At 33.3% G+C, this 27,877-nt stretch overlaps 2 protein-coding genes across 2 annotated transcripts; one reads left to right on the top strand and one right to left on the bottom strand.

The window, feature by feature from the left end:
• The first annotated feature begins 259 nt into the window (after nt 1–259).
• Nucleotides 260–12,599, top strand: LOC139092417 (uncharacterized). The gene is made up of 7 exons (XM_070642802.1): nt 260–540; nt 607–938; nt 8,353–8,411; nt 8,627–8,750; nt 9,804–9,987; nt 10,100–11,965; nt 12,375–12,599. The coding sequence occupies exons 1-7, from the start codon at nt 332–334 to the stop codon at nt 12,499–12,501; spliced, it is 2,901 nt and encodes a 966-aa protein (XP_070498903.1). The 5' UTR covers nt 260–331; the 3' UTR covers nt 12,502–12,599.
• sdt (MAGUK p55 family member stardust) lies at nt 12,582–27,509 on the bottom strand. Its single transcript, XM_070642801.1, has 13 exons — nt 27,261–27,509; nt 26,061–26,240; nt 25,946–26,003; nt 22,457–22,587; nt 21,488–22,105; nt 20,647–20,753; nt 19,963–20,552; nt 19,677–19,891; nt 19,338–19,598; nt 18,412–19,276; nt 18,220–18,351; nt 17,894–18,075; nt 12,582–17,784 (listed from the first exon to the last, which is right to left on the bottom strand). Exons 1-13 carry the CDS (start codon nt 27,300–27,302, stop codon nt 17,605–17,607), a joined length of 3,561 nt encoding a protein of 1,186 aa, XP_070498902.1. The 5' UTR covers nt 27,303–27,509; the 3' UTR covers nt 12,582–17,604.
• Between the last annotated feature and the right edge of the window lie 368 nt (nt 27,510–27,877).

The following is a 27,877-nucleotide window of genomic DNA, read 5'->3' on the forward strand; positions in this document are numbered from 1 at the left end:
ATAGAATGTCATGTCAGACGAAAGCACACCAGAAATTTTACTATGCACATACAGAGGTTGTAAGTCGATGGCAAGGAAAGGCAAAAAATATTTTCGTACCGTGAAATTATCAACACACAAAAGCAGTAGTTGTTGAAACTTGAAGCGCAGCGGTTAAACTTGATAAACTTTTCGCGTACCGATTTTTTATTATTATTATTCCTTATTCCTTTTTTTGTATTGCATACTCTTGCTCTTTAGTGCTCTATCCAATTAAGTTAATATTAAATTTTATAAGTATTCATACCACACAAGTGCATTTGATAGGATTAATATAGAATAGTTTGCGGATATGAGTGGAGATAACTTGTTCTATGTATCGCGGGCTAATATATTCTCGATTTATCCAAATATTCTAAAGAAAATAGTCGCAGTAGACGATGAAAATTATAGTCCAGATAAAATAACAGCAACACTACCAAGTGATTTCGAATGGCAACTAAAATGCTACTTTCGTCTCCTCGAGCAACAGAAGAAGCTTAATTCACTCGAAAATAAATCGTAAATATCATCATTAATATTTCATTTCCATCAGAATTAGTTTTTGTGTCTAATTGTCTATGGCAGGATACTTGAATTATCACAAATTGAACGTTCAGCATCACTACAACAACAGCATACCACGGAAAATGAAGAAATAAAAGATCGTGATGGAGTTGTATATACGCCTATATATTCACCCATATCCCCAAATGCCGATAGAAGTTTGATTAAACCATTAGGATATTGTGAACAAGAATTTCGTCTAAGTGTCTCCCACGAGACAAATAATGTGATTTGGGATTTAAGTGAATTTGCTAAAGCCGGAAAACTTCTCAAAACTCAACCAATGGATGTTGAATTTTATGACGAATATGAAATGAGAAAAGTTTATTCACTCATCTACGATGTTTTTCGATGTAAGTACTTACTAATCTTTGTCATTTTGAGATGCTTTTAAGTTAATTGATTTGACAACGCATCTCTCGTCTGTCACATCCGACAATTTTTTTTTTTTTTTTTTTGAGATTTTTTATTGGAAAACTTTAAGAAACCAGAAAGAACAAAAAAAAAGTTCCCTTCCGCTTTCCCACAAACATCTTATCTTGTTATTCCGTTTCTATTTTGAGCATAGCTTATAAAATATTGATTGAATTTAAGAATAGTGAAGAACAACAACTTGTGGGGTTGTTTAGTTAGTATGTCACACGTATAATCGACTATCTGAGTTTACCCGACCCAAACCCTCCCTGCAAGCTCTTCATTGTTCGAGGAATGACATAACCTCAACCCTCTCCTCCCAACCTTCTCTGAAAGTGTTACGTAATAACCGACCATCCCCTTATTTTGTCCATAAATACATCACATTCCAAACAACACATGAAAATTCCTTAAAGTCTAGTCAGCCTTCATATCATACCATACATACATTTATAAAATTCCATTCCTGCTTTAGATTCTTACGGTGTATGTCTTGTTCCTTTTTGAACAACAACATCAAAAACAGAAGTAATAAGAATGGAAAGAAATACCCGAGCGACACAGTGTGTTTGATGGTACTTACTTAGTTTGCTGGTTAGACTACGTACAGATTAGCTGTGATCCATGGCTTCTTTCAGTTGATGGCTTTAAATGACATTTTCAAGGGAGAGGGTCGCCACCAAACCGGCTAAAACCTTGCCACGAAGTTGCCCTGACACCCCTATGACACATGTTGTGCGACACCTCATCGCACTGTGACGCTCGGGAAACAATATCGCAGACTTAAAAATAGAAAGGAAATTTTCAGCTTTAATGCGACAACAATCGATAAACGATTTATTTTACATGAATTTTGGAATCGACAATAGAATAATATTACATTCTGCACAACGTCATGAATCAGAATTCAGTCTATATACTTTGTGCCACATTGTGATAATATACAAAAATACGAAAATAACAATATCAATCAATAGAAAGGCAATAAAAATTTGATTTTTTGGCTGTGACACAAAAAAAACAAAACAACAAGTTGGATTCGATGCGTCCCCCGGCTTTCATTACATCACGTGCGCGTATGATAATAAAGTATTAAATATTGTGAGTTATGCTTTGTCCTAAATTCATCTAATCAATATATCGAAACGCAACAATGATGTACGTGGATTGTCAATTTCATTACTTGATGACATAAACACAGAAATATTAAAGGGAATCGGATATGCTGATAATTGGGAAAATTTTACAAGTCTCTTGGGAATTAGCTGGGTGGCTTTATGGAATTATACGTGGGAATTTCGCAGCAGTCGTTAATGTTGTGAGGATTTTTAATGCTTTTCCTCACTTTTAGTATGGATCAGTAAATATTTACTGTGTAGTTGGGAGAGATGAGGAAGTAAATTAAGTTGTTGATGTTGTTGTTGAGTTATTCACATAAGCAATGATTCAATGAACAGCACTAATGCTTTAACATGTTATTTAGGGGTTGTGAAAGTAATCAGTATCGCTTTTGGAGTTAGTTTTGGTACAATTCTTATGAATTCTCAATATTTCATTAAGCTGGAAGATTTTTGAGACTCAAAACAAGATCGGGCAAAACTTTTCTGAAATTTCCCGGTCCTGATATCGTCAAAGTAAATACTGTTGACCAAATTACGTGATATACAAATCATCCCTCAACGTGCTTTGCACCTTATTGGTTATTTTATGAATTTTAAATTCTTTTGACGACTTTATGACTGTTCAGAAGTTATTCAATTTTCCATTTCCTTATCAACGATATGAAAAGTATGAAATAAGCCCGGTCAGCACAAGTTTATATAAAAATTATGTTGATGTAACAGGAAAAGTATAGTTCCGATTAACAGGATTGCGAGTGGGACTCGAACCCACGTCCTAAGATTTTCGGTTGCATGCTCCTGTCAATGAGCTATCGTGGGTTTATTTGACCATATGGATAAATGCCATATTACTTGCTTAATTCGCTGGTTGTACAGATCATCTTTGAACCATGGCCTTTTTCATTAAGGTTCTAAACTTGGCTCTTTCGCTGGCTGTTTTTTGCCAATTACCAATACTAAATGCTTCAATGTCTCTATCAACAGCTGCTCTTCAAGAGTTTTTTTGTCGCCCTCGTCGGCCAAGACGACGCTATATTTAGATTCAAGATGTGTCCGCTTGGCATTGACAGCCATTTTGTGCACATTGGCAGTTAGCCGCTGTTAAGTTCAAATTAAACTGTCCACTTTGCAGTTGCTTTGACAAATTTTTAGTTCTCAAGGTGGAAACCATGGATTCTCTAGAGGAAGCCATGAATCACAATTGATCTGTACTGACCAGCGAATTAAGTAAGTAAACAAGGTAGAGAGGAGTTCTAATTTTCCCGGTTATTGTCTCCAACTTAAGATTTTGTCCAAATCTAGATATCCAGGAACTCTTATGGACAACATTTAAAAGTGAGTCGACCGGGTTCCCTTGATGCTGGACGGCCATAAAACGAGTAACATCAAAATTAATTAAAATTTCCTCAAGAAAACCCATCCTAAAATTGACATCAAAAATTTCCATAAAACCACCATCAATGGAAATTAGAAATAAAATCCATCATAAACTTTGTCATTCTCTCTCCTCGATTTCCTGCGATAACATGATAATTCCTTTATTTTTTTTGATGAGACATGATGAAGTTTTATGCTAATTCAGGGAAATTTTCTCACTTATCGGAGGGGTGACAAGAATTATTTGTTCCAAAAGTTTGAAGAGTTTTACATTACCTGAAGATATTTTTTTCAATGCCTGCTCTTTCTGTTGTCATTTCTTGTTTTCATCAAATGCAATAAAAAAAGTACTTTATCATTCATCATATCACGCCCCCAAGTCATCCGGGTAATATTTATTTTCAATGGATAAAAATTGTAAAGTGACTTTACTTCCATTTCTCAAAAGTTAATGGCTAATTTATTATATTTTTTCAATAATAATAAGCCGCAATATCCTTCAGTCATAACCTTATATGCCATTTTATTTGAATGACACAGTTTTCCTGTTTTTCTTACTTCCCCTCAATGTTCTCCCCTTCTGTATATATACAGTAATGTGCATGCATAGGAAAATTTTACAATGTGGAGGTGAACATGAAAAATAATGCTAACGAGGAGAGGTATAAAAAGTTTTGAGTTTATGGCAAAGTAATAGCTGAAATCGATGGATCATATTAATTTGTAATTTAACTTGTAAAAAGGATTTTGATTGTTGTTGCTGTGATTACTGGTTGAAGAATGGATTTATTAGATTTATTTTTTGGAATTTTTATTGGCAATTTTGAGGAAATTTGATATTGATGAGACTAAATCAGGACTAACAGCAGGTTGACTTTGACTAAGGAAATCACTTACTAAAGAGATTGTTTCTTCCTTATTAGGAGACAGACAGACCCTCACACACTTAAAGTTGGTCAAATATAAATCTCTAATCAGCTGATTCTGTGCCAGAAATCTGAGCAATCTTCAATCTTGGAACCAAATCCTTGAGAATATCACTTATAAGATTCGACAGTTCTAACAAAGTCTAGGAGCTGATTTATCCGATAATGATTTGGTACGGTATAACTTTACCATACTAGCCATAACCATATCAGGCTATTCCATTAGAGTTGTTATACTGCACGGTACTAAAACAGTATCGTCTCGTACTCGGTCGCAATACTGGAGCTATCAATGATTATGATGGATATACAATCAAAGTTAGGCAAACTATTGTAGAACAGCGAAAAAGCACTTGAATTTGACTTGATGATTCTTGGGATAAATGCCATCCCAAACTTTGCCAAGTATCCCAAAGCAGCCATAAGAAGTAGAGTTGTTACAAAGGCGCCTATGACCACATCAAAGACAACCTGGATTTTCCTCTGACTTGACATTACTTATGCCTTGATTTTCCTTTTTAGAGGCAGGTTCTTGGTTTCAAAATCCAGGCAAAATCCTTTTCCAAATGGTCTGCTACATGAACCCTTATGTCGTCCGTCTGACCCCCACACCACTACCTTACAACCCCTCTTTCTATAGCTATCAAATGCAGACTAGATTCCACTACGTGAACTAATTTTATAAATATGCAAAACGACATCCTGTAACTTCACAGGAAATGACATAATTGCATTGAATCTTCAAAGCAATTGGCATACGTGAACTCAGCATTATGCTAAATAATGAAGACATGTAAGTAAATGTTTTCCCAATAAAATCCATAACAAGCAAACGTAAATTTTGCCATCCTTCGAGCACAGAAAAGTTGTAAACAAAAATTTACGTGCTTCATATCCATTTCATTCATATTTTTCCCTCAATTTGCATACACAAATGACTCTCCCTACCATCCCCAAGTTCATGCTTCCTTACGTACATTTCGGCTTATAAGTCTAAATTTAAATATTAAACATGAAGCATAATTGAGAACATAATCCCGGTAAATATCTAATTAAGAGACTTCATGTCATGTTTGTCTGATAATCTTTAATATTTTTTTCATGCTTAAGTGTTTTAGAGCGTCGAGTGAAATTATTAAGGAAGCAAAAAAAGTTTTTCATGTCTTTTTTTTCTTACCTCCATCCAAATTTACTTCTTCACATTCCATTTCCTCCTTGTTCGTGTTTCACGACGTTTAAAAAAACTTTTCCTCATTTTCTTAAGTATCGTCGACTTTTTTTTCTATCATGTCAACCTTTTCCTAGGAAAACTACTAAGTTGTGAGTTGTCTTGATCTGTCTGGGAGGAATGTATGGATGACTTGGGTTGAACTTTATGTCTTCTTAGTTCTTTTGATGATAAATTTCATTAAGGGTTGTTAACCAGGCTGATAGACTTATGGATAGACGTATGGCTTCATGTAGTAGTGTAGGGGGCGTATTCAGGGACTCAGGGGGGACAGGTGCCGTCCGGGTGTAATGGGATTGCGTCGATGCAGTCAATAGTCCTTACATGGGACAGAATGTGGAGTAATAAGACTACAAAAAGGTCTGGCATTCCTACATACATCCCAAGAATCCCTTCCAGGGTATTCAGGGACTCAGGAGGAGTGTTATGGCGTCAAACCTGTCAGTAGCCGCTAGTTGCATCAGGATTCGGAGCAATAAGGCTACAAAAAAGGTCTAATACATCTCAAGAATCTATCCCAATTCCCATAGTACATCCAAATGCTCTTCCTGCCCCATCCAACCCAAAATCCTCATCCAAACTCACAAAAAATTTTCTTAACTACTGTCAAAAGCATAATGCTCCTTTAAATTCAATTGTGTATGTCAAGTAGTTTCACAATGAAGCGACAACTTTTTTTGAATGGCATCATGTAATAATTTGGAATGACTCCTATAATCTTTGAGGATAATCATGAAAACAAACACAATTTTAGTTCGTATAGTAATTTGTCAAGTTTTTAGTGTAATGGGAAGTGTCGTTTGAGTTAGGTATGAAGAAGTGGAAGAATGGATGGGTGTTAAAATTAAGTATGAGGATGTAATAGAGGATGAGTTAGAGTGATATAGAGGAAATATTTGAAAGTAGGAGGTTTTGAGTGAGTGATGTTGAAATTTGTGATTTAGTTGCTTGTTCTGCATGTGAACTATGAAGACATAACCTTCAGAGAATTAGTCATTTCTCATACAATGTGAATTTTAACAACTCTTTCTGTTTTTGACAGGAAGTGCTGCGATGATGTCTGTGTTAAGAACCTTACTATTTCTAAGATTCCAGAGAAAAAACATTAATCTCCCCCTAAAACATATCCCGAGTGGGACTCGAACCCACGTCCTAAGATTCCCAATCGTACGCTCGTACCTTTGAGCTTCCGGGGTCTATTAGGGGGCGTGACATAAAGCACACTTAAACCTTCATTCTTTATCCAGTGCTCATTACACAGCACCCTGTGTAGTATACAATTCAGAATATAGTCCTGACTATTGATGGTTTAAGTTGAAATTCTGTCAAGCATCTTAGCAACCAACGGTAGCTCAGTGGTTAAAGTATGTGCCTGTGAACCTTAAGGATTCGGGTTCGAATCCCAGTTTGAGCAATTTTTCAAGAATTTTCTGAAACTCCTAAAGCATCAATATCACATATCACATAACTGACAACAATGAACACCCAGAAGTCCTCCAACTCCCTAACCCTAACAAACATCCAAAAACCATTGTAAACATGAATCGAAAAAGTAAAACATTTCTTATCCTTAATTCATCGACAACAGCTGGTAATGAGAACATTTAGTCTCGAATATTAATTTCTACTGTTGCGTGCTAAAGGGCCATTCCTTATTATAAAACATAATGTGAGCTTTTTATAAGCACATTTCACTTAAATTGCTAACACTTTATGTTCCCTCCCCCTATTTCAACTTTCTTTTCATTTATTGTTGTTTCTTTTTTTTTCACACAACATAACAAATAAAGTAATATAATCGTATATAAGCATACGTAGATAGAAAGGGAAATTGAAAACGCGTGGAATAGAAGGGAAAAAAAAGTTTTGTGGAAGTAAAAGGAACTTTCTTTTTTCACTGAGGAGGCTGTTCAATTGTTACGTAACGCTTTGCAGAAGAAGTGGAGGGGGTGGGGGGCGAGGGAGTGAAGATCGGGATGGAGTGGAGGGAATGAAGGGGGAGGGAGTAAGTGTTGAGATTTGGCATGGGGATTTTGATACGGAGGGCGTGGATCCAGTCCTGTTTTGCCTTATATTGCTTTCTTTATACAAGTTGATTTCGGAAATAATTACTAACTTACTTCACTGGATCTGGCCGTAGAAATCAACTGTGATCTATGGCCTCCCTCAGATGACACATAAAGCTCTATCGCTTGCTTCCGTCTGCTAAATACGAAAATGGTCGGTTGAAATCCTCACCATACCTAGTCTGATTATGGGGCAGCAACCCTTCAGACGAGGTGATTTGAAAAGTCATTTACTCCATCCTTTAACGTACTTATAGTCTGGCACATAGCTCGGACTCCAGCGGTGTATTTAGTGATATCAGAGGACACCAGTAGTATGCACTTGTCATTTGGTCAGTTCAGAGTCAGACTTGGGCTTTCGAGCGTGTCACGTGGAGGTACGACGTACGTGGTACGTAGGGTCAAACAGTCGGTTTTCCTCGTTACGTAACATATGAACGGCCCCTCACCAACCCCTTATTCGCACATTTTTTTTAAGAATGACAGTGTTGTGGAAGTGTCGGTATAATAATTTAAGCTTCTCATGCTAATTTTTAATATGCAAATTAATTAATTCAATATCCTTTACACCCCTTGATGATATATAACCGCATTTACAACTACTTCCATTTTTCTTCTTCTTCTCTTTTTTTCAGTTAAATTAGTGTTAAATAAAACACTTGAGTCGATTGAATTTTTTAACATATTTCCCGAGGTAATTTTGTTGTGTATGGATACAAGATTATTTATTGCGTGTAATGTGAGGATTTATTTGATTTTCTATCCATCCATTACTGAGTAAATGTTAAAAACATAAAAAAGGGGTTGAATATGTTAATTAAGATCACTTTCAATTTCATTTTCATGCACACCCATCCCCATCCTCAAACAACACCACGCAATACGTGATTTTTGTACAAATAAAAACAGTTAAAGGAGGATTTACCCCGAGTATGGTTGCTCCTTTACGACTTATATTTGCGAACATTTTCAAAACGTAAACCGGAATTGTTGGCGTTGAAAGACAAGCTATTCAAGGAATCGGAAATGTTATGTAAGTTTTTGCTCTCGAAGTCAGCGAGGAAGGATGAATATTTTCATCAGGGAAATTAAGAATGGAACATGAAAAATTTAAATAATTTTATTAGCAATAATTTGGGATGTTGAAGGAGTTAAGAAATGTCGTTTTGGATCAGATGCTGGATGTTTTGTTGAGGAATCAATCAGAATGGAATATCTAAGTTCAAGGGCGTATCCTGAGGGGGATTGATCATCTTGATCAGTGGTGGTAATCTTTTTGGGGCCAAGGCACACCTTGGTAGTAAGCTTTGACCAAAACCACACACTGTATGTGGTTCTAGGTATTTTCCTAGAACATTGGCAACATGCATGTTGCCTATCACTGATCTAGAAGTAATGATAGTAGCCTGAGTGACGCAATGTGGAAAATTTCATGTTTTACCGTAAAAATGATCCAAAATCAACAGTAATAATGGCATCAAGGCTCCGACGTATCCTGTCATAAACATAGCGACGAAAAGATGCCCTAGTGACTACGGTGTAGTGTCCAGGTAGTTAACATTTGTTGCTTGTGTAAGAAACGTCTTTTAAAAATTATTGACCTAAATAGGAAGTCAATAAGTAATAACTCTGGCCAATATACCTGAATTTGCAGAGAATCGAACCCGAGCTTCCAATATTAGCGATTATTAAACCCCTCAGACCAAGATTACTTCCATTCAGACACTTACCTTAGTCTGGCTATATTCTATACATATCTAACCAGCTTCCATTCTATTCATATGATCATAAAATGATTCTTTATCCATAGCTCCACATGTTTTTACATGCATCGCATATTTGATCTCCCAGTTTCCTCTCACCAGTACTCTGCATCCATTAATGACTTTTTTACTTAACTCCTTTACATCATCGTCTTCAATATTCAGTAATTTCCAGTTTTTTTTTTTCCTCTTTTCATTTCTTCTTCAACTTCCATTACATTCGCTATACACAACTTCTCCTATCATTTCATAATGTTGATGATGATGTTGCTTACTGGAACCGGGGGGTTGAATGAAATTTTCCCCATCATCCTTAAATAAAGATATCGAGACGTGCTTAGACAAAATGAAAACTAAATTGGCAGCATCCATTACTAAAATTAGAATTGAGAAGCAAGCTTTAAATTTACAATATTTACTTCCATCACATCTTCGTGATGAGAAAGTTGCAAGAGCGGTTACGAATCCAATCATCACGGGATGGTTTAATAAATTTAAGAAGAACTTGTAAGTGCCTACGTTGTATTCATATTAAATATCTTAATTAAGTCATAACATTTTCCTTCCTTTTTTGTGTATATTCATCGTCCATGGACTAAACAAATTGAATTATAAGCAGAACGAAAAGAGATATCACAAAGAAATTGATTAGTATGGGCTTCAAAGAGCTTGAAGGATGCGATTCAAAGTCATTTCCAAAATCATTTCGTTACGATAAAGTTTGTCCAAACTTTTTCTTCCTTTGGTATCCAAGAGATAAAAGTGAATTCCTACAAGATGCAATGATAAAGGAAAATGAGGTAATTCTTCAAAATAAGGCATTTACCGTTGGACCAGCAATATTTGCAAAGCTTGTAAATTATTTTGAGATTGCCGGTGACATATTGCAAACTCATATTTTATCACCACGTAGTACTGCCTATCTTGCAACATTACTGCTTAGAAATCGATTTGTTGGAAAGTTTCGTGTATTTGGTGCCGGACGGAACTATAAAGAATATAAAGCATATTTTGATAAGATTGGTGCAACAAACATTCAACTATACGAGGAAGGATTTTTTGGTATTTCACGTCACTTACTCGAAAAGACAGTTGCAATTTATTGCACCCCACCATCATCATTCAGCAGCATACTCGATCCAATTGAATTAATATGTTCACGTGGTGGTGATTTAAAGATGCTACAATTTTTAAGCGAGTCTGAAATGACAGACGATGGACAAACGCGAGCAACAAAAATACTAAGAGAACAAAGAGAGACATTGAAAAGCTCAATGTCTAAGCCACAAATTCAATTTATTTTATATGAGACACATTCAATTGTTGAAGCTGAGAACGAGGATATGGTACAACATGCAATGGAATATGTTAATAGGAAAGCATATGATAAACATTTGATTAAAGCACAAAAGGAACGGGAAAGACTTGAGCAGCTGGAGAGAGAAAAAGAAAATATGCCCGGAATTCCGACAGCACATCGTGAACGTGAGCCAAAAAAAGATGCAAAAGGAAAGAAGACAAAGGGAAATGAGCAGCAGTCAACATCTGTGAAAATAAATACAAATAAGACTGGTATGAAGCAAGGCGACAGTACGGAAAGCATTGATGTTATTGATCCCGTTGCTGAGGAAGCAAAGTTAAAGAAAGACGAACCATTGGTTGTGAATGTGCCACTTACGGATCTGTTTGAGGTGCAAAAATTACCCGACTTTTGTGTCAATCGTGATAATTGTGTATTGAGACGATCTGAAGGATGCTTCTTGTCACTCCTTAAACGTAAAGAGATTATCCGTATGGATTCAAAGTATCTTATTCAAATTGCCGAACTTCGTGGGATATTCGGTGATAAGGATCGACCAAAAAAGTCAAAAAGTAAGGCACAAATGAGAGCGGAGAAGAAGCAAGAAGCAGCAATGAAGGCAGCACGTGAGGCATTAGAAAGGCAGAAAATTGAAAAGACAAATCCAAGTAATATCGATAAAGTAGTTGAACGCTTACTGAAGCCTACACAAGCTACGATAATCAGAATAACTCGTGATGAGATTTGGCGTCGAAAATATCACATAATGACTCTACGTTATAGTCAATTATTTCCACCAAGATGTGCCCGATGTGATTATTACTCACAAAATTATTACTTCTTATCTGATAAGTTTGTTGCCGTAAAGCAGTTTGATGACACAATATCATTAAGATTCGAAGAACAATCGACATTCCAAGAGGCCATAACAAAGCGTCGTGCTGAAAAGTGGTGGGATGATTTATTAAAGCATATTAAACAGATAAGAATCTTGTCTGAAGTAAGTGGCGTAGAATTTAACTTTGATTCGCTTGATAAGAGCATCGTTCCACCGCTTAAATTGTCACGATTCCCTCAAGGATATATAGCACCGCCGCCAAAAAAGAAAGTTTCGAAAGAAGTTCGACAGCAGTATTCGTTATCTATAACTCTTTTGGATATTGATCAGCCTAAGAGTCAGAAGTTGTACGTAATATTCATTGTTTTGTCACAGTGGTGGGCAACCTGTGTGTCGCGGCACTCTAATGTGATGCTGAAATTGTTTGAAAGTGTCACGAAAGGTTTGTCATGTACGGTTTTGGTCGAGGCTTTTCATCATGGTGTGCCGCGATTAATATGAGGTTGCCCACCACTGTCTTATCTGATTAAAATGCTAGGGGGGTAACATGCTTGAAAATTCAGATTTTGAGGTTAATTTGATGAAAATTTATGTAAAATTTTTGATTTCAATTATTTTTAAAGTCAATGCTTACTGTTTTATACTTAAAATTACAATTTTCATCAAGGAGAACTTTTTATTAAAATTTCAAACCATCTTACCCCCCTGAAATTCAAATTTAAGAATAATCTAAATAAATAATCAAAAATCTTCCAGAATCAATCTCCGTACTCGTTCCATCACACCTCGAATGACAACATATAGAACCTACAACAAATGCCTGATGTGTCTGCATGAATATTTACGAATAACAAGCGGATATGACCAAAAATATATGAGATAAAAGACAAACTTTTTTTTTTATTGGAATGAATATTTTTTATTTGTTAAATTTTTCATCATTTTTTAACACATATATAATAAAAATTATATTTTATAATAATCGGGGTAAATTTACATATACGTTTCAACAAAATAAAAAATATCAAAAATTTAATTATGTCCTTTTTTATAAATTTACTATAATATTAAATTTCCTTCATACTTTTTTTTTTTTAGCAAAAAACCCAAGGAAAATAGTTGATTTTTAAATTTTATTTAGTTATATCTTCCCATATTTTCCCACTTTAAGGTATTTTTTTCTTTTTTATTTTCAGTTTTGTCTTTCTATTCAACACGTTTTGCCACTTTTTTTTATTTAAATTTTAGATTTTTTGGTTAGGAGTCGATCATAAATGATGTCAAATGTTAAGAGAAGGAAATGGTGGTCAATTCATATCATAAATCTTGGATTTGATATAATTGGCAGAGAATAGTCTAAACTTGGTCATCACTAGAGTCTCCAGTATTGGTATTGAAACCGTAACTAAACACTATCCTTACTTTGAGCATAACCTAGAGCATACTCCCCTAAATGAGTATATTTATGAGTAAGCTCAATCAAAATAATTGAGTATAATCTAGAGTTGGTTCAAAAATGCAGGGTTGCAGACGAAAAACGCAGACCTGTAGACTTGGATGAACTATGAAGGACAGCCCAATACTACAATATGCATTCAGTACTGATAGTCTACTCCATGTAAAATTCAAGTTAGCTATGAACTCTGATCAGCACTATGGAGTAGGAAGCGCCAAAATCAAGATCACCTGTAGCGCATACTCAGCCTAGTTTCCTGCTAGATATAAATATCTAGTAGATATAGCTAGTTAATGTTCAGTAGTAGACAAACTTCTGCATATACATACAGAATCATAGACCAGGAGTGTAAAGATTGAGCTGTTAAGAATGACCCTAACCTAACTTCTCTTTCCCAAAAGACATCATTTACAATCGACCCCCAATAGGGTTATCAAATTTTTCTTTTTTGATCAATAATCAAGGTAGTTATGCCTGGAAACCTTGTTTTGTTTTATCATTTTTTTTTTTTTTTAAATAGTTAACATCATCGTAATATTCTTAAAAGAAAATTGCACGTAGCTATATCTCTTCTCATCAACATCATTTCGCCTAAAGTTTTTTCTTTTCATTTCATAGAGTATTCGTAAACGGCTTTACTTCTTCTTTAAGAGTTTTTTGTTATTGCATTCATCTCTATTGAACTAAATACTGCTTTAAACCACTTGATTTTTTTATTATTTTTTTTTATATTTTTTAGGGTTTTTTTTTTGTTCTATGATCGCTAAACTAATAATAATGAGTGAAGTATAGCTGTATTTTTTATTAATATTTTCATCATAAATGTAGGTATCTTAATTTCTTCATCTTTTACTTTTGTAATACGCTTGATGCAGAATTGTGTATATTTTTTTATGTTGTTTAGAGCAAAGTTGTTTTTGGGGTTTTGGCTGAGCCCAGATAATCTCTATCTGAGCATTGATAACACTGACTCAGCAAAATATTCCACACCTACATGGCAGAGCTGGATGTCTTTATTAAGATTATGGATGGATTAGTCGACTCGACTTCTTATTGTTATTCGTGCTCTGCTCAATTGCTTTGGATTATGTGAAATTTTTATTTTTGGAACGAGTCCAAATGAACTTTTGCTTTGATTTCTGTGTGGGATTATTGGATGTTGACTCCAGTAAAGTCAATTATTACTGAGATTGAGAATGACTCAAAGCAAATTTCGCAATAATTCATCAATATTTAGAAAATGGAATATTTCACTGAATCAGTCACCTTAATGATCAAATGATGATTGTAATTGGCAGTTCCTGTTGAGTTAAAACATTCTACTTCATAACAAATGCTGGAAAAATCTCAGTAAACTTTGATTGTTTGAATTCCCAAAAAAATTGCACTAAAAACTGTAAACAAAGGGTGTGCAACTACGAAAAAGTTGTCAAAATTCAAACTTAATTCAACCGTTAAAATATTCTCAACGAAAATGTCATTTTAAATCACAATTTGACCACTAAGAACGACGAAGTTTGTAGCAACTTTGGAAATAATTTAATTAGAAAATAAAGCTGACGGTAACAATCATGGAAGGAATAAAATTGCAACGAAACAGAACGTCTAATTTATCCATTTTTCTCGTTATATCCAAAAAACGTTTAATACTTTTTTAAACGTAATTTATAAATTCAAATTTACAATTTTTTTAATCATGAAGATCAGTTGACCGTATGTTATGGTTTAATATGAATCTCATGGCGGCTAGGTGGCAGTATACTTAGAAGCACATGACAGACACATGGTTTTAAGTGGCATCCACATGATTCTAAGTGGTTGTCACATGGTTCTAAGTGGCAACCACATGACAACATTTCAATATGTGCCGATCAGGTCGAACATTAACGGTCAATGATCCCCACTTGTTTGGGGTTTTAAATGAATGGCACTCAAAAATTTATGAACAAAATTTTCTTCTTTTAAGCAACGTGAATTTTTATAAAAATTCTAAAAAAAAATGCAAATTTTGCATTTATCAAAAATAAATTTTCATCATCCACGATTTCTCACAAATTGAATATCCCGAAAAAAGTATCTCTCGTAAGAACTGCAATAACCGATTTATTGCAGCACAATAAAATAAGAATGGAATTGGAATCACGTGCGAAAGAATTATGATTTTGTGGAAAACACTCGTCTTAGTAGGGTAATAATCATAACATTGAATCAAACACGATAAATCAGAACTTAATGAATTTTTTATACTTTATCCCGCGAACATTTTCTCTATGCCAGTGGTGCACTATGATCTAGATTTGAAAATTTTGTTCAAAAATTCACTTTTTTTGTGTATTATTTACTATCATGTTTGATGATCAATCAAAAATACAACGAAGGCTGCATCATTTCCCAAAATATCAGACTTCAAATCATAGTCTAACTCTAGAAAATTGACTCCAAAGTATGGTATTTTTTGTTTACATTTTTCAACCCAAAATATTTCTCTTAAATTCTCGTTATTTATACATTAAAATTAATCAGTTTATCTATCTTTGGCAATTTTAAAGTTGCTATTTACGATTTGACCGTCGAAATACATCAAAAAATACCTTTAAAGTTGTTAAAAGTATGATTGAAAATGTCCTAATTTTCAAATTTTTAATCGTAGATAAGTTAAAAATCTCATCGGATCTCATCGCGAGATATAGATGAATCGAAAGATCGAATAGAGATTTACCTTATGTAGTAATGCCACTATGCCGATCGACGCCGATTTTGAGATATTTGATGTTGAAAATTGTATAATTTTGGCTTTTTCACTCTTGTCGTGCAACATAATTTGGTGTAAACTTCAAAACTTTTCACATTATTAACGTTATTTGACCATTTTTTCAGCTGATATTTTATTTGTTAATTAGGGACTATGATTTTAATTTAAGTTAAAGCATTTAAAAGTGCTTAAAATACCAAAAAAATGCAAATTTACTCATCATCAGAAAAAACGGTCATTTGGATTTTGAAAATTTTAGGTTTCTTCCGAAAAATACTGCACGTTGAATTTTTGAACAAAATTTTCAAATCTAGATCATTGTGTGGTGGGGAACCTTCTGTTATTCGTGACACCATGTATGTGTGTAAATCAACCAAAACAACACACGTCATATGGTGGCAACCACACTATTGTGTTGTGGCACACTTGTTGTTTGCACTAGGGTGTCGCGACACATAAGTTGTCCAAAATAGTGTGTCGCGTCACAAAGATTGTCTACACTGGTGTGTCGCGACACATAAGTTGTCCACACTATTGTATCGCAGCACACAAGTTGCCCGCCACTGTTCTATGTCTTATCTTTATTATTAAATAATTAGAACATGTTCCGTTCAATTATACATGTGTTAATGGTCGATATAGAAGAGACTTGATAAACAAGACGAAAAAAAATGAGTTTCTGTGTAAAAATTAGAGAACTATCTTTTTTTTCCTTGCCTTATTTTTTTTTGTTTTTATGAATTATGCTATGTATTTATTATGTTGTGTTATGTATAACATTATTTTTATGGTCTAATACTCAGTCCCGGAAATGTAAATTGTATTCTTCTTTTTTTTTATCTATATACCATCAAGAATCGGAAGTTAACTTTTTTTTTGAATCATACAAAAAGTATTATAAGTGACGTAATACATAAACGACTCTCAAAAAATACTGTTGCATTATAATTATGATTTACTCTCTTTTCATCAATAATATCAAAGTGTTTTCTCTCAATTATTTGAAATCGGGAGGCTGACAAGGTTGAAATTTGTTTGAAATTAAGATTGGTTTGATTAAAATTTCTTTTTGTCGCTGTTACACGATGTTGCAACTGTGCCGCGACATGATCTTGTTGTCTATCTAAAATCTACCCTTGACCTGTGACATGTAACTGTGTCATGACACTATCTTATGTGTCGCAACACAATGTCAAGTGCGTCGCGACACATTGAGCATACAAAACTTGGAAACAATACAAAAAAGTCACTAAAGCACCGTTGCGACACCCTGTTAGTACCTTGATGGTAACACATGGAGGTGTCCTGATGTCACCGTGACGGTTGCTGTCACAAAAAATTGTCAATTTTAATCAAATCATGCTTAATTCACATTAACTTCAACCTTATTAGACTCCCTTCCTCAAATACTTCTTCATATCAGCAAAACGCGAATTCTTATAAATTAATGTAGTAGATAAACCTCATATTTCCGGTCTATATAAGTGAATTACTTCGGAATGCACTATTTTTAACGCTCAATCAATTTTCTCTTTTTTTGATTATTGCTAAATGCCATTTAACCGGTTTTTGGAATAATAAATCTTTTTTTTATATGTAATTTAACATGAAAATTATATAAAAATTTTTACTATAGCTGATTTCGTTTATCAAAGTTAATTAATCAATAATAAATAAATTGTGTCGAAAAAAAAATGAAAATCAAGTCGATAAATTTATGTACCGGTTAATTAAGTGAATTATATTTTTTGTCGTGTCTCTTTTCCGCACATACATACTTAACTTTTATTGTTCAACTTTTCTACCCACTGTGGTTCTCGTTCAAGTGAATTTATTTCGGCCAATAACTGATGATACGCTCGCTCTGTATCATTATTAATAATTATCATATCGAATAAATGTCCCCATCGTGCTTCCATATCTCGAGCTGTTGCAATTATTTCTTTCAGTTCTTCTTCCTATTGATATTTCCATACAAAGTTGTTTACATGTTGCGTGAGTAAAAAAAAATAAAAATAAAGTTTAAGTAACGAGGAAATAAATCTATAATAAGTATGCAGTATGTACCTTATAAGGTTCACCAGCTCTAATTTTCTTTTGACGTAATTTTTCTAAACTTGGAGGCGCGACTAAAACTGTATACGGTTTTAAGTCTGATTGCCGTAATATTTTCAAACTTTGAGGATGTAAGTTAAGTACACAAATCTTTCCGCTCTCGACTACGGCTCGGATTGCTTCCAATGATGTGCCTGTTTTGGACATAGAATGTGTTATAAAATGTTCAAGTATTTCATGTTCTACTTCAGAGTTATCTGAACTGTTTTAAGACACTGCACACAACAGTTGTACGGTCCATGTTTCATGGTTTAGACAACACTGCTCTATACACTTACCATAATATGCTTTCTCATATTCACCATGCTCCACAAATTTACGAGCTAAAATGTCGGCTTCGAATTGCTGACGAGAAATGAAATGATAATCCACGCCGGGTACTTCGCCCTCACGACGGGGCCTTGATGTATCTAAAATTGAACACATTTTGTTAATTAATGGATATACAATAATCATATGAATAGCCTTACGTGGAACGGCAGCAGCAAAACGATCTGAATCTCCCATTAATCTTTGCCTTAACTCATGTCTTCCGATATTCGGTGGACCGATTAGCACAATAGGTCGTTTATGTGATGCACGTGGATAATATAATGTTACTTCCTCATATGTCAGAATTTCTGGCTCAGGTTCATCATGTGTTGTCGTAGCATAAAGCGGATAACCATGCTCATTATTAGCCTTCTTCCTTTTCCTCCTCCCTTTACGAGCACATAACAATGTGGACGTGGCACTTTTAGTCTCACGATTTTTCACTCGATTGCCGAGTTCACCAGCTATCGCTAATTTCATTGATTCTCGTTGATGTTGGAACGATTGACTTGGAATCAAACCAGCGAGCGTTTGATCTTCTTCACCTTCACGATAGGCTTGCCACCAGTTTGGATCTTCACGTGAAATGACATGAAGTACGTCACCTTTTTGAAAACTAAGTCCGAGTTCACGGCAAGGAATGTACAAATCATCTTCTGGATCATAATCGAAATGAGCACGAACATGAAGAACTGGTGGATCACGACCACCACCAATTGCTGGTATTCTATTTGCAGGAACGACCAAAAATGTCAATGTACCCGTCATTCCACTTAGTATTGAACAAACATCGTTGACTGACTTTCCACGCATTTCTATTCCATTTACTTCTAATATTTCATCGCCCTCATGCAATAATCCAGACTTATCAGCAGCACCACCTCTAACTACACGACCTATCACTACTGCCTCGCCCTCATTACGAATTGTTGCACCTAATGGTTCCGAAGACTTTTCGATTTGAATTATTCTAATGTGATCCTGACTGCCATCACGTAAAACACCGAAAGGAATGGGTTCAGGCTGCTTAAACAAAGAAGACTCAATTATTAATCTGTTTACTCTAGACTAATGTCTTAATTACCTTCTTAATGTCCTCAGTAGAACTGCTATATCCTTTACTCTCAGGTTGTTTAAGGTTTGTAGTGGAATTCGTGTGATGTACAGGAATTTTTGGTGGCACTGTATTAATATTAATGTTAGACGACGGTGAACAATAAGCACGATCCGTCAAGGAAGCAATACTGTCATGAGCCTGCAGTAATCCTTCCATTTCATAAGATGTTAATAGGTCACATAATTCATTAGCTAAATGTGAATTTGATTCCGATAATGCTTCAACGCACTAAAAAGAAATGAAAAAGAAAGTGAATGTGTTAATTAAATTTAAGCGAGACTTATGGCATTAAGTTATTTAATTTACATCTTTTGTTAATTTCTGTGCATTATAGGAAATTGGATTTTGAACTCGTGGAAAACGTCTTTGTAGAAGTTGAATTCGTGTGTCTAATGCCTTTGCAACTACGGATTTAAGTAATAAATTTTGAGCAATATTTAAACGACTGGCCAGTGCATGCATTCCATGCTTTTTGAAATTTGTTTGAAGTCTTTGCATTGTTGCTACCATTTCATCATAATCTAAAAAAAAGTAAGTATATAATAATAATCAGTGAGCTTATTAGCATGTTAAGGTAATTAGCTGTACATACCAATTAAGTTCAGTTTGTTAACGTCATCATCATCATCTACAATATAAGCTTCATTGTCGAATGAAGGTGGCGGAGGAATGTGATCAGCCTTTAATGCATTAAGCTTTGCAGAACCTCGCACACTATTACGTAAAAATTCATTTGTGGCTGCAATTCTCTCCTCTTTTTCGCGTCTCTGTCGCAATTGATCTTGATACTTTTTAATACTATCCATTTGATCGGAAGTTGGCTCCAAAATTTGTCCAATTTTACCCGCTTGTTTACTTGATTGAAAGGTTGGCTGTTGTTGAATCACATCACTACGAATGTGATCTCGAGGCGGTGGTACAGGCCGAACATCATTTAGTGGCTTTGATGATGGCACCGATGGTAATGTTTGATTATTTAATGTTCTTGGTGGAGGATATCTAGGTTGGGTTTTATTGTGAGCAATAAACGATTCTGGCACATCGACGGCCATCTCACGATGTTGTCCATTCTCAATTGAATGCATATCGGCTGGATTATGGCTTATAAAGTTTCCACTCGATAATTGTTTCAATGAATCATCGCCCAGCACTAAAATGCTTGAACGTGATGGTCTACGCGTTCTAAAATAAATGCAGGATTGCGATTATTAGTTATTTACATTACATGACATTCAATAATTATGCAAGCAATAACAAAATATGAGGAAAAATTTACCTATTTTCGTTTTTCGAAAGCGGGTCACCAAGAAGTACTTCAGTTCCGCCTATTGATATGCTATTGCCTTCGAAATTATCTTCTTGAGCTATATCAGATTCTAAATACTGTTGAGATATAAAAAATGATATATTGTTAGTAACATGTATCATGTAACTGTTGATGAATTTACAATGTAAAAAATATACAATTTTTTTATTACTCCATTCAATGCAAAAAAAGAAGAAATTCTCACATAAATATTTTAAATCAACTCGACAGACTGCTTCAATATATGTATACACATCTATCATCACTCCTTTATCATTTAAATGGAAATGTTATACTGTGCTTTTCATTGGAAAGTGATTGTGTTTTGTTTTGATCATATTGGCCGTTACTTTTTGTAATTTGAAACTGTTCAGTAGTTCAGAGTTCAGTTTCGTTCAGTTCAATTCTTTGAATGAATTTCAAATTTTAGAAAACCGTTATAATATTATTGAAAATTTTGAAAACCGTTTGAACAAATTTCAAATTTTTGAAAAGTCGTTAATATAAAATTCAAATTTTTGAAAACCGTTAAAATTCTAAGTTCAAGATTTAAAACCATTTGATAAGTCAAATGCGTTCAACACAAACTCATCTGCCTCAATGTGAGAATATCTTCTATTTTGAATACTCTGTTCATCATATTTTTAATTAAATTCGCCGAAAAGTGGGCGTAAAAATGAAAATGAACAAAATTAGAGTATAAAATTAATGAAAACTAGAGAAAAGAAGTGAAAGAGTCGGAACTAAAGAGCAAAAAAAAAAACTTTGTTAGTGAGTTAGTAAATAAACATTCATTCATCAGAATTGGTACCTCAGTGCGATTATTTGAATAATAACTAGTGCAACTCTCGTTGGGATCAAAGTCTAAATTATTTGGCAACAGACTACTGGCATTGTTGAGCACATTAATGTTATTGTTTAAATTAGCACTATGTATGATTAAATCACTACTAGGATCGTTTAATATTGGTATTGCTGTTAATGTTCCGTGGGCTGACGATGTCGATATGCCCGCCTGTTTGATTTGTTGTGCCGTTGAATTATTGGAAGTAAAGGATGTAGGATTAGATACAGACGCAATATAATTAATATTATTCTGATTCGTCTTATTAATATTGTCAAATGTAGAGGAGGTGATTGGTTTTCGAATTATCGAAGTGGTTAGTAATTGATTGCTCGTGCTATTAGTCTGATGTAAATCTGGATGATGTATTATATTACCGACTGTGTCACTAAGTGGATTACTGATACTTTTCACAGTTGGACTCTTTACTGACGGTTGAATTATCGATATTTTGGCTGTCGATATTGCTGCACTTGTTACTGTACTGCTATTATTTGACAATGATGTCACGTATATTGGCGATGAATCTTTCAAAAAACTATAATCTTGTGTCGTTGTTGCTCCTTTTGGATTTTGTTGATTTAACTGAAATATTAACAAGTCAAAAAATTAATTATTGGAAGATCCAGCACGCAAATAATTCACAGTCACACAGAATAAAACAACAAAAACAAGCCGATTCTCTCCTAACTCATTAACATAAAAATCTAGGTGTGTCGTCCGTCGATTGTCGTCTCACTGCGTCACATGCGGGGTTTTTACATTCGATAAGCTTATGAACATAAAGCAGTGATGGGCAACCTGTTGTGACGCGGGATGGAAATTCCATGAACCGTATATCCTGTACGGTGTCTGTCATAACTTACCATCAAGTTGTCCCGCCAAAAGTCAAAGGTTGCTCATCACTGGACATGAAGTTTTAATTCTAGCACATACCTTTATTGATAGCTGACTTATATCAACTGGTGTGATTCTTTTGAGAGCTGACAATCGTTGTAGACGTTCTCTAGCTTGCTGTTCGACAGCAATGAGAAATGCATCCTGTACTGTATTACACAATTCACCAGCTGTAATTAGAAAATGGAATTTATTACTTAATTTATGATTGAACAGGCATTAGAGTCAAATATTTAAAGCAATTGGAATGTGTTTTTGTGTGCTGCAGCGCATTTCTTACTAATTTTATGTCATTTGGGGATTTCTTTGAATAATTTAAGTATAAATTTTATCTGTCAACATATGAGTGTATGTATGTATGGCTGTACTAAGTGCTTTGTTTACTTTATATTTTTATGAGTGAGCCAGTGTCACGACAATTATTTAATAAATTATTTATGAACTGAAAATCGATGGAATTTTCTTTTTTTATTACATGGGAACTGAAGCATTAATTGAGTTTTATGTCAATTGACATTTTTTTATGCTTGGGTCTGTGTCGAGTAACACATTTGACAATCGCAATGGACAGTGTTATCTTGATTGAGTGAGCTATTAGCTTGTTATGACTAGTCTGTCTTGTTTAATTTTAATGATAAATCATCAACGGCCTTCAGGAATTTAAATTTTTCTCACATCTTTAGTAATTTGTAAACAAATGAAATTATGAAATTAAAATTCATCAAAAATCTTGTTTTAATCTTCAAAGATGTAATGTTGATGATTTATAGCTAGTAATAACTGTCATATTCTTTATGATAAATGCATAAAAGTTGAGAATTTTAATCTAATTAAAGAAATTTTCAACAAAAAAGAAAATTATGAAATTTCAGTGTATTCAGTAACAAAAAATTTGAGAAAAATTCAAATTTTAAAAGATCGTTGATTAGACAAAGATCCAGAAGCTAAATAAGCAGCATTCAATGTCATAACAACACGAGCAGAAGCTGCTTATTTCCCACCTAATTAGGTAAAAAATAACAAAAATTTCTCACAGAATTTTTAATCACAAATTGATAATAATCATTTAATTGAAGTCTGTACGTCACTTTATATGAAAATTGTACACGAGATTCCATTTGATGGAAGTGATTTAACACAACTGAGTATAATTGTTCTTAAAAAAAAACACAACGTAACTGGCAATCGAGTGGAACTGAAAGTATGAAACATGATTTTTTTTTTTTTCTTTAATCCCAACTTCATGCACTTCTTATATACATACTTGATATATGTAAGTCTCTGGAATGAGCACAACAACTTTAAGTCACTTAGAGTGAATAGTAACAAAGTTATAAAAATAAGTCAGCAACAAAAATCAATTCACAGTTAAATAATAAGCAGTCAGATAAATTGAATTCTTTCTATCCCGTACCCAAACGTTATGTCTTCTTCTTCCTTATTGTTTAGCGAAATATAATCTATATGAATATATATGTTGTTGAAGAAGAAATAATAAAAAAAAAATGAAGATTAAAGCCCTGAACTGTTCGTCTTTGGAATTTTTTACACCACGACTGGCTTAAGTCTCTCGGTAAACTATTCTAACTTGATTCCGCATCGCGATATGTCCGAAACACAAAATATTTCTCTTTTTTTTTCGGTTTATTTATTTTATTTTATTTTATTTTTTTTGTTAATGCTTTTGTGGATATTGCGACACTAATGAATGGAAATGATTTTTTTCAGAATTTGGTATGTGGACGGTCGTCGAGAATATACCAAAATTATTTTTTGTTAATGTTCTATGAGCCATCAAAAAAAAAAATACACAAAAGACCTTTTGTACAACACTTATATATAGGCACATCCGATATGGTGGATCTGATATAGATGCAAGTAAATCACAACAATTATTATTAATGGTACCGTCGGAAACTTTACATTAATTTTTAAAGGAAAGTAATAATTATAAAAAAAATTATTTAATTTCAACACATTCAGTGATTGCAATTTGCAGTCAAGGGAGGCACAAAATATCTCGTTTTGAAGGTATATGGAATGAGTCACTACACCAAGTTTAGTTTTGCTTTCTCGTAATACTTATTAATATAAAAAAACTTACATTTTTGCTGTATTTAACTACTTTTATGACTTATTTTTTAATATCTTACGATACTTTATTGACTAATGGAAGGATTTGAGTACTTTTTTGTGACTTTACTATAATTTTACTACAAAAATTTCACCGAATTCTTGGCACGAAAACACCTTTTCCATCTATTTCGCTTAATTAAATTTACTTCAAAAAAAAAATACTAACACGATGACAAATATCAAGTGAACAGTGGTAATGTAAGGTGAAAAGAGAGAGAGAGAGAGAGAAATAATACTGTGGATACGATGACGAAAACAATACTTTAATGTTTGTGTTGTACGATGTATGGCAATACCAAAATAAAATATATTTTTTAAGCTATACATTGCTATACATATGTAGCAATGTTGTTGAAGAATACATGAAGTAAAGAAGGTATGAAGAATAAAGAGATAAAGAATACATTCTTAAGCATTTCTTTTACTTTAACATTTTAAAAAAAAAGAGCGAAAAAAGGATCAGGTAGATGTACAAGTGAATATGTATTATGTCAAAAGGACTTTATGGGAATGTTTGAAATTGTTTGGATATTAATGGCTTAGACGCACTTCATTTTTTTAAATTTTAAAGGTTTTTTGGAATTTTAAAATTTTAACGGTTTTGTAGAATTTGAATGTTTTACGGGTTTTGTAAAATTCAAAAATATCTTCAATTTTGTAGAATTTTAAAATTTCAACGGTTTTGTAAAATTCAAAAACTCTTACAATTTTGAAGAATTCAAAAATTCTAGCAGTTTTTTAAAATTTAAATGAACTCAAATGAGTTGAACTCAAGCATTACTGAACGAAAATTTTTGTTTACATATGAAATAATCCAAAACTTTCTCAATTTTCTCTCTAATTAATCCACACAAGAGTGCCTTAGATAAACCATAACAATCTATCACTCAAACTGTCCATCACAAGTTCATTCATACATAGAAACTGTGCTTAAAATAGGGGAAATTTTCAAAAAATATACAAAATAAATCACTTTGAACTTTGAAATCTTCCGGATGAATGACTACCGTAAAAAAATAACTACAGAACAATTAATTAAATTAAACATTAACCCATAATGCATAACATGTACCATCTAACCCACATAATTTTCTTAATGTCAGTTCCATCAAAGATGAATAAAAAAATGTTTAAAAAGAAAATATTTTAATAAATTTTTTGCATTTAAAAAAAGCGAGAATTTCGTCTTTTGTGCGGCATTTACATCCGAAAGTACATGAATGTGTATTTTTTATGTATGTTTTTGTTCACTAAGTTAACAGCACCTGAGTAAACACGACGGAAAGTAAAAAAAAATCGCATTCATTGCTTTCACAGGTTTGTGTTCAGCACGGGTGTATTTTGAAATTTTTAAGCCGTTATGAATAATTGATAGACTTTTAAGCTACTCACCAAGTCTTGAATCACTCCTTCGTTTCACTCTCAATTTAATCATGCATGATTGTATGCACTAAAATGAACAGATTTAATATGTAAACAGGAATAGCTTAATATAAGTCCTTATTACCTCATGTATATGCTTAATTACAAGTGCACGTGGAACATCATCAAGCTTACGTTCATTGACATCAAGTATCTCATCAGCAACTTCTAAACCATCACGATCAGCCGGACTGCCATATAATTTTATTTTACCATCTCGTCCCTCCACAAGAATAATGACATAGCCCTCCAACTCAACCACTTGCTGTAAATGTTTTTGTAATGAGATGAATATAAAATAAAAAAAAGGTATATCCATGTGTATGGAATGAGACACAAACAGAATAAAGAGAATGTAGTAAGTATACATTTTTAAATTATTAATTTTGTCATTTCTTAGTGCAGATAAGGATTGATGATGACTGTTTACTAATTCATAAATAATTATATATACAATGCTCTTTGGATGCTCTCATCGCGTGGGATGAGATGAGGAGGTAATGATGATAAAATAATAAAGAATCTTGTATTTTTGAAAAGAATTTTTATGTCCTATGTTACACACACTTTTCGGGGGAGTCGTTTGGTTGTGATGTCTATTTTGACTATGCAGCACTACCTATTATATCTGCAGATTAAGGTAGATTAGAACTGTCAGCAGTTAATGCAATCTTTGCTTTTTTGGTCAAGGATAAGTTCAGTTGAATAAATCTACTCATTGTAGATCAAATTGATTCAAATTCACAAAATACGTTAAAATTTGAATCTTAAAAGTTCGTTAAAATTTACATATCAAAATTACATCATAATTTACATGTCATAAATACGTTAAATTTGAATCTTGGTTTTGTAAAAATTTGAATTTAATTGATACTTTAAAATTTAAATCTCAAAAAATACGTTAAAATTTACAAACTTTACAAAAATGGGTTAAATTTGCAACTAAATTAATTGAAATTTGAATCTCAAATATACGTTAAAATTCAAATCTAAAAAATACGTTAGATTTTCAAGTTCTACATTTTCACTTTCATCATATCACAGAACTTTAAAATCCTTAATCCCACCCTTGCACCTTAGTTTGTAACTTAATTTATGAACATCCCCCATTTCATCTCCTCATTTCTCTCATTTCGTTGATGAATTTTTTGTGTCTTATTTCACGTATAAATGGAATGTCTTTCAAATGAGCCACTTCTAAGCATTAATTGGGACACACACATAACATTTTCATCCTTTTCTGCACACACAGTATCAATGACATCCAAATGATATATCGCATTACCTTTGATGAGTTTTGAGGTGTTAATGCAGGTTTACTATTCATGATTTAATGCGTTTAATGTTGAGTTGCTGCTTATGAATAAATCCCCTAAATTCTTGGAAGATTTTTTCTGCTTTTTTTTTGTGCAATTTTTTTTTTCTTCTCTCGTATCACCAATCCCTAAACGTATCCATTATTCTACATATTTTATGTTTGGCATGTAAGTTTGCATTGCATTGAATTTATTTTTTTTGACACTTGGTTTCATAACTTCAACTATGAAGTAATTTTAGACTTAATATTTTCATTTTATTTATTTTATTTTTTTTTTAATAAAAAAATTTTTCTTATCGAAGTTTTTTTTTCTCTCGTTTTTCTTCCTAAATTGAAGTTTTTCTTTTAAAAAAGAGGAAAAGAAAATCTTGAGCTGAGAATTATCGTAAAAAAAGGCTTTATTATTTGTGCACTATTTAATGTTTGAAACGCTAACACTTAGATGTATACTATTAATTTGATTCTAAATATATTTTTTACACTGAAAATTATGCTTTTTTATTTTATGAATGAAGAGGATCCTTTAGTTAGAAAAAGGATTTTTGCATCAATTAACTGCGCATAATCAGAAAAGTGCATAATTT

The sequence above is a fragment of the Chironomus tepperi genome, unplaced genomic scaffold (assembly GCF_022539635.2).
Source record: "Chironomus tepperi strain 1889 unplaced genomic scaffold, CSIRO-AGI_Ctep_v1 contig_298, whole genome shotgun sequence".
NCBI classification, from domain to species: Eukaryota; Metazoa; Arthropoda; class Insecta; order Diptera; family Chironomidae; genus Chironomus; species Chironomus tepperi.

Excerpts from the sequence above, each read along its gene's own strand:
- sdt (XM_070642801.1), bottom strand. The coding sequence starts at position 27,302 with ATGAATAGTAAACCTGCATTAACACCTCAAAACTCATCAAAG. Across the intron at positions 26,004-26,060 it reads TAATTAAGCATATACATGAG|TGCATACAATCATGCATGAT; the intron begins GTAATAAGGACT and ends TGTTCATTTTAG. Across the intron at positions 17,785-17,893 it reads GAGCTGGTGAACCTTATAAG|GAAGAAGAACTGAAAGAAAT; the intron begins GTACATACTGCA and ends AAATATCAATAG.
- LOC139092417 (XM_070642802.1), top strand. The coding sequence starts at position 332 with ATGAGTGGAGATAACTTGTTCTATGTATCGCGGGCTAATATATTCTCG. Across the intron at positions 541-606 it reads AATTCACTCGAAAATAAATC|GATACTTGAATTATCACAAA; the intron begins GTAAATATCATC and ends TGTCTATGGCAG. Across the intron at positions 8,751-9,803 it reads CAAGGAATCGGAAATGTTAT|ATATCGAGACGTGCTTAGAC; the intron begins GTAAGTTTTTGC and ends CCTTAAATAAAG.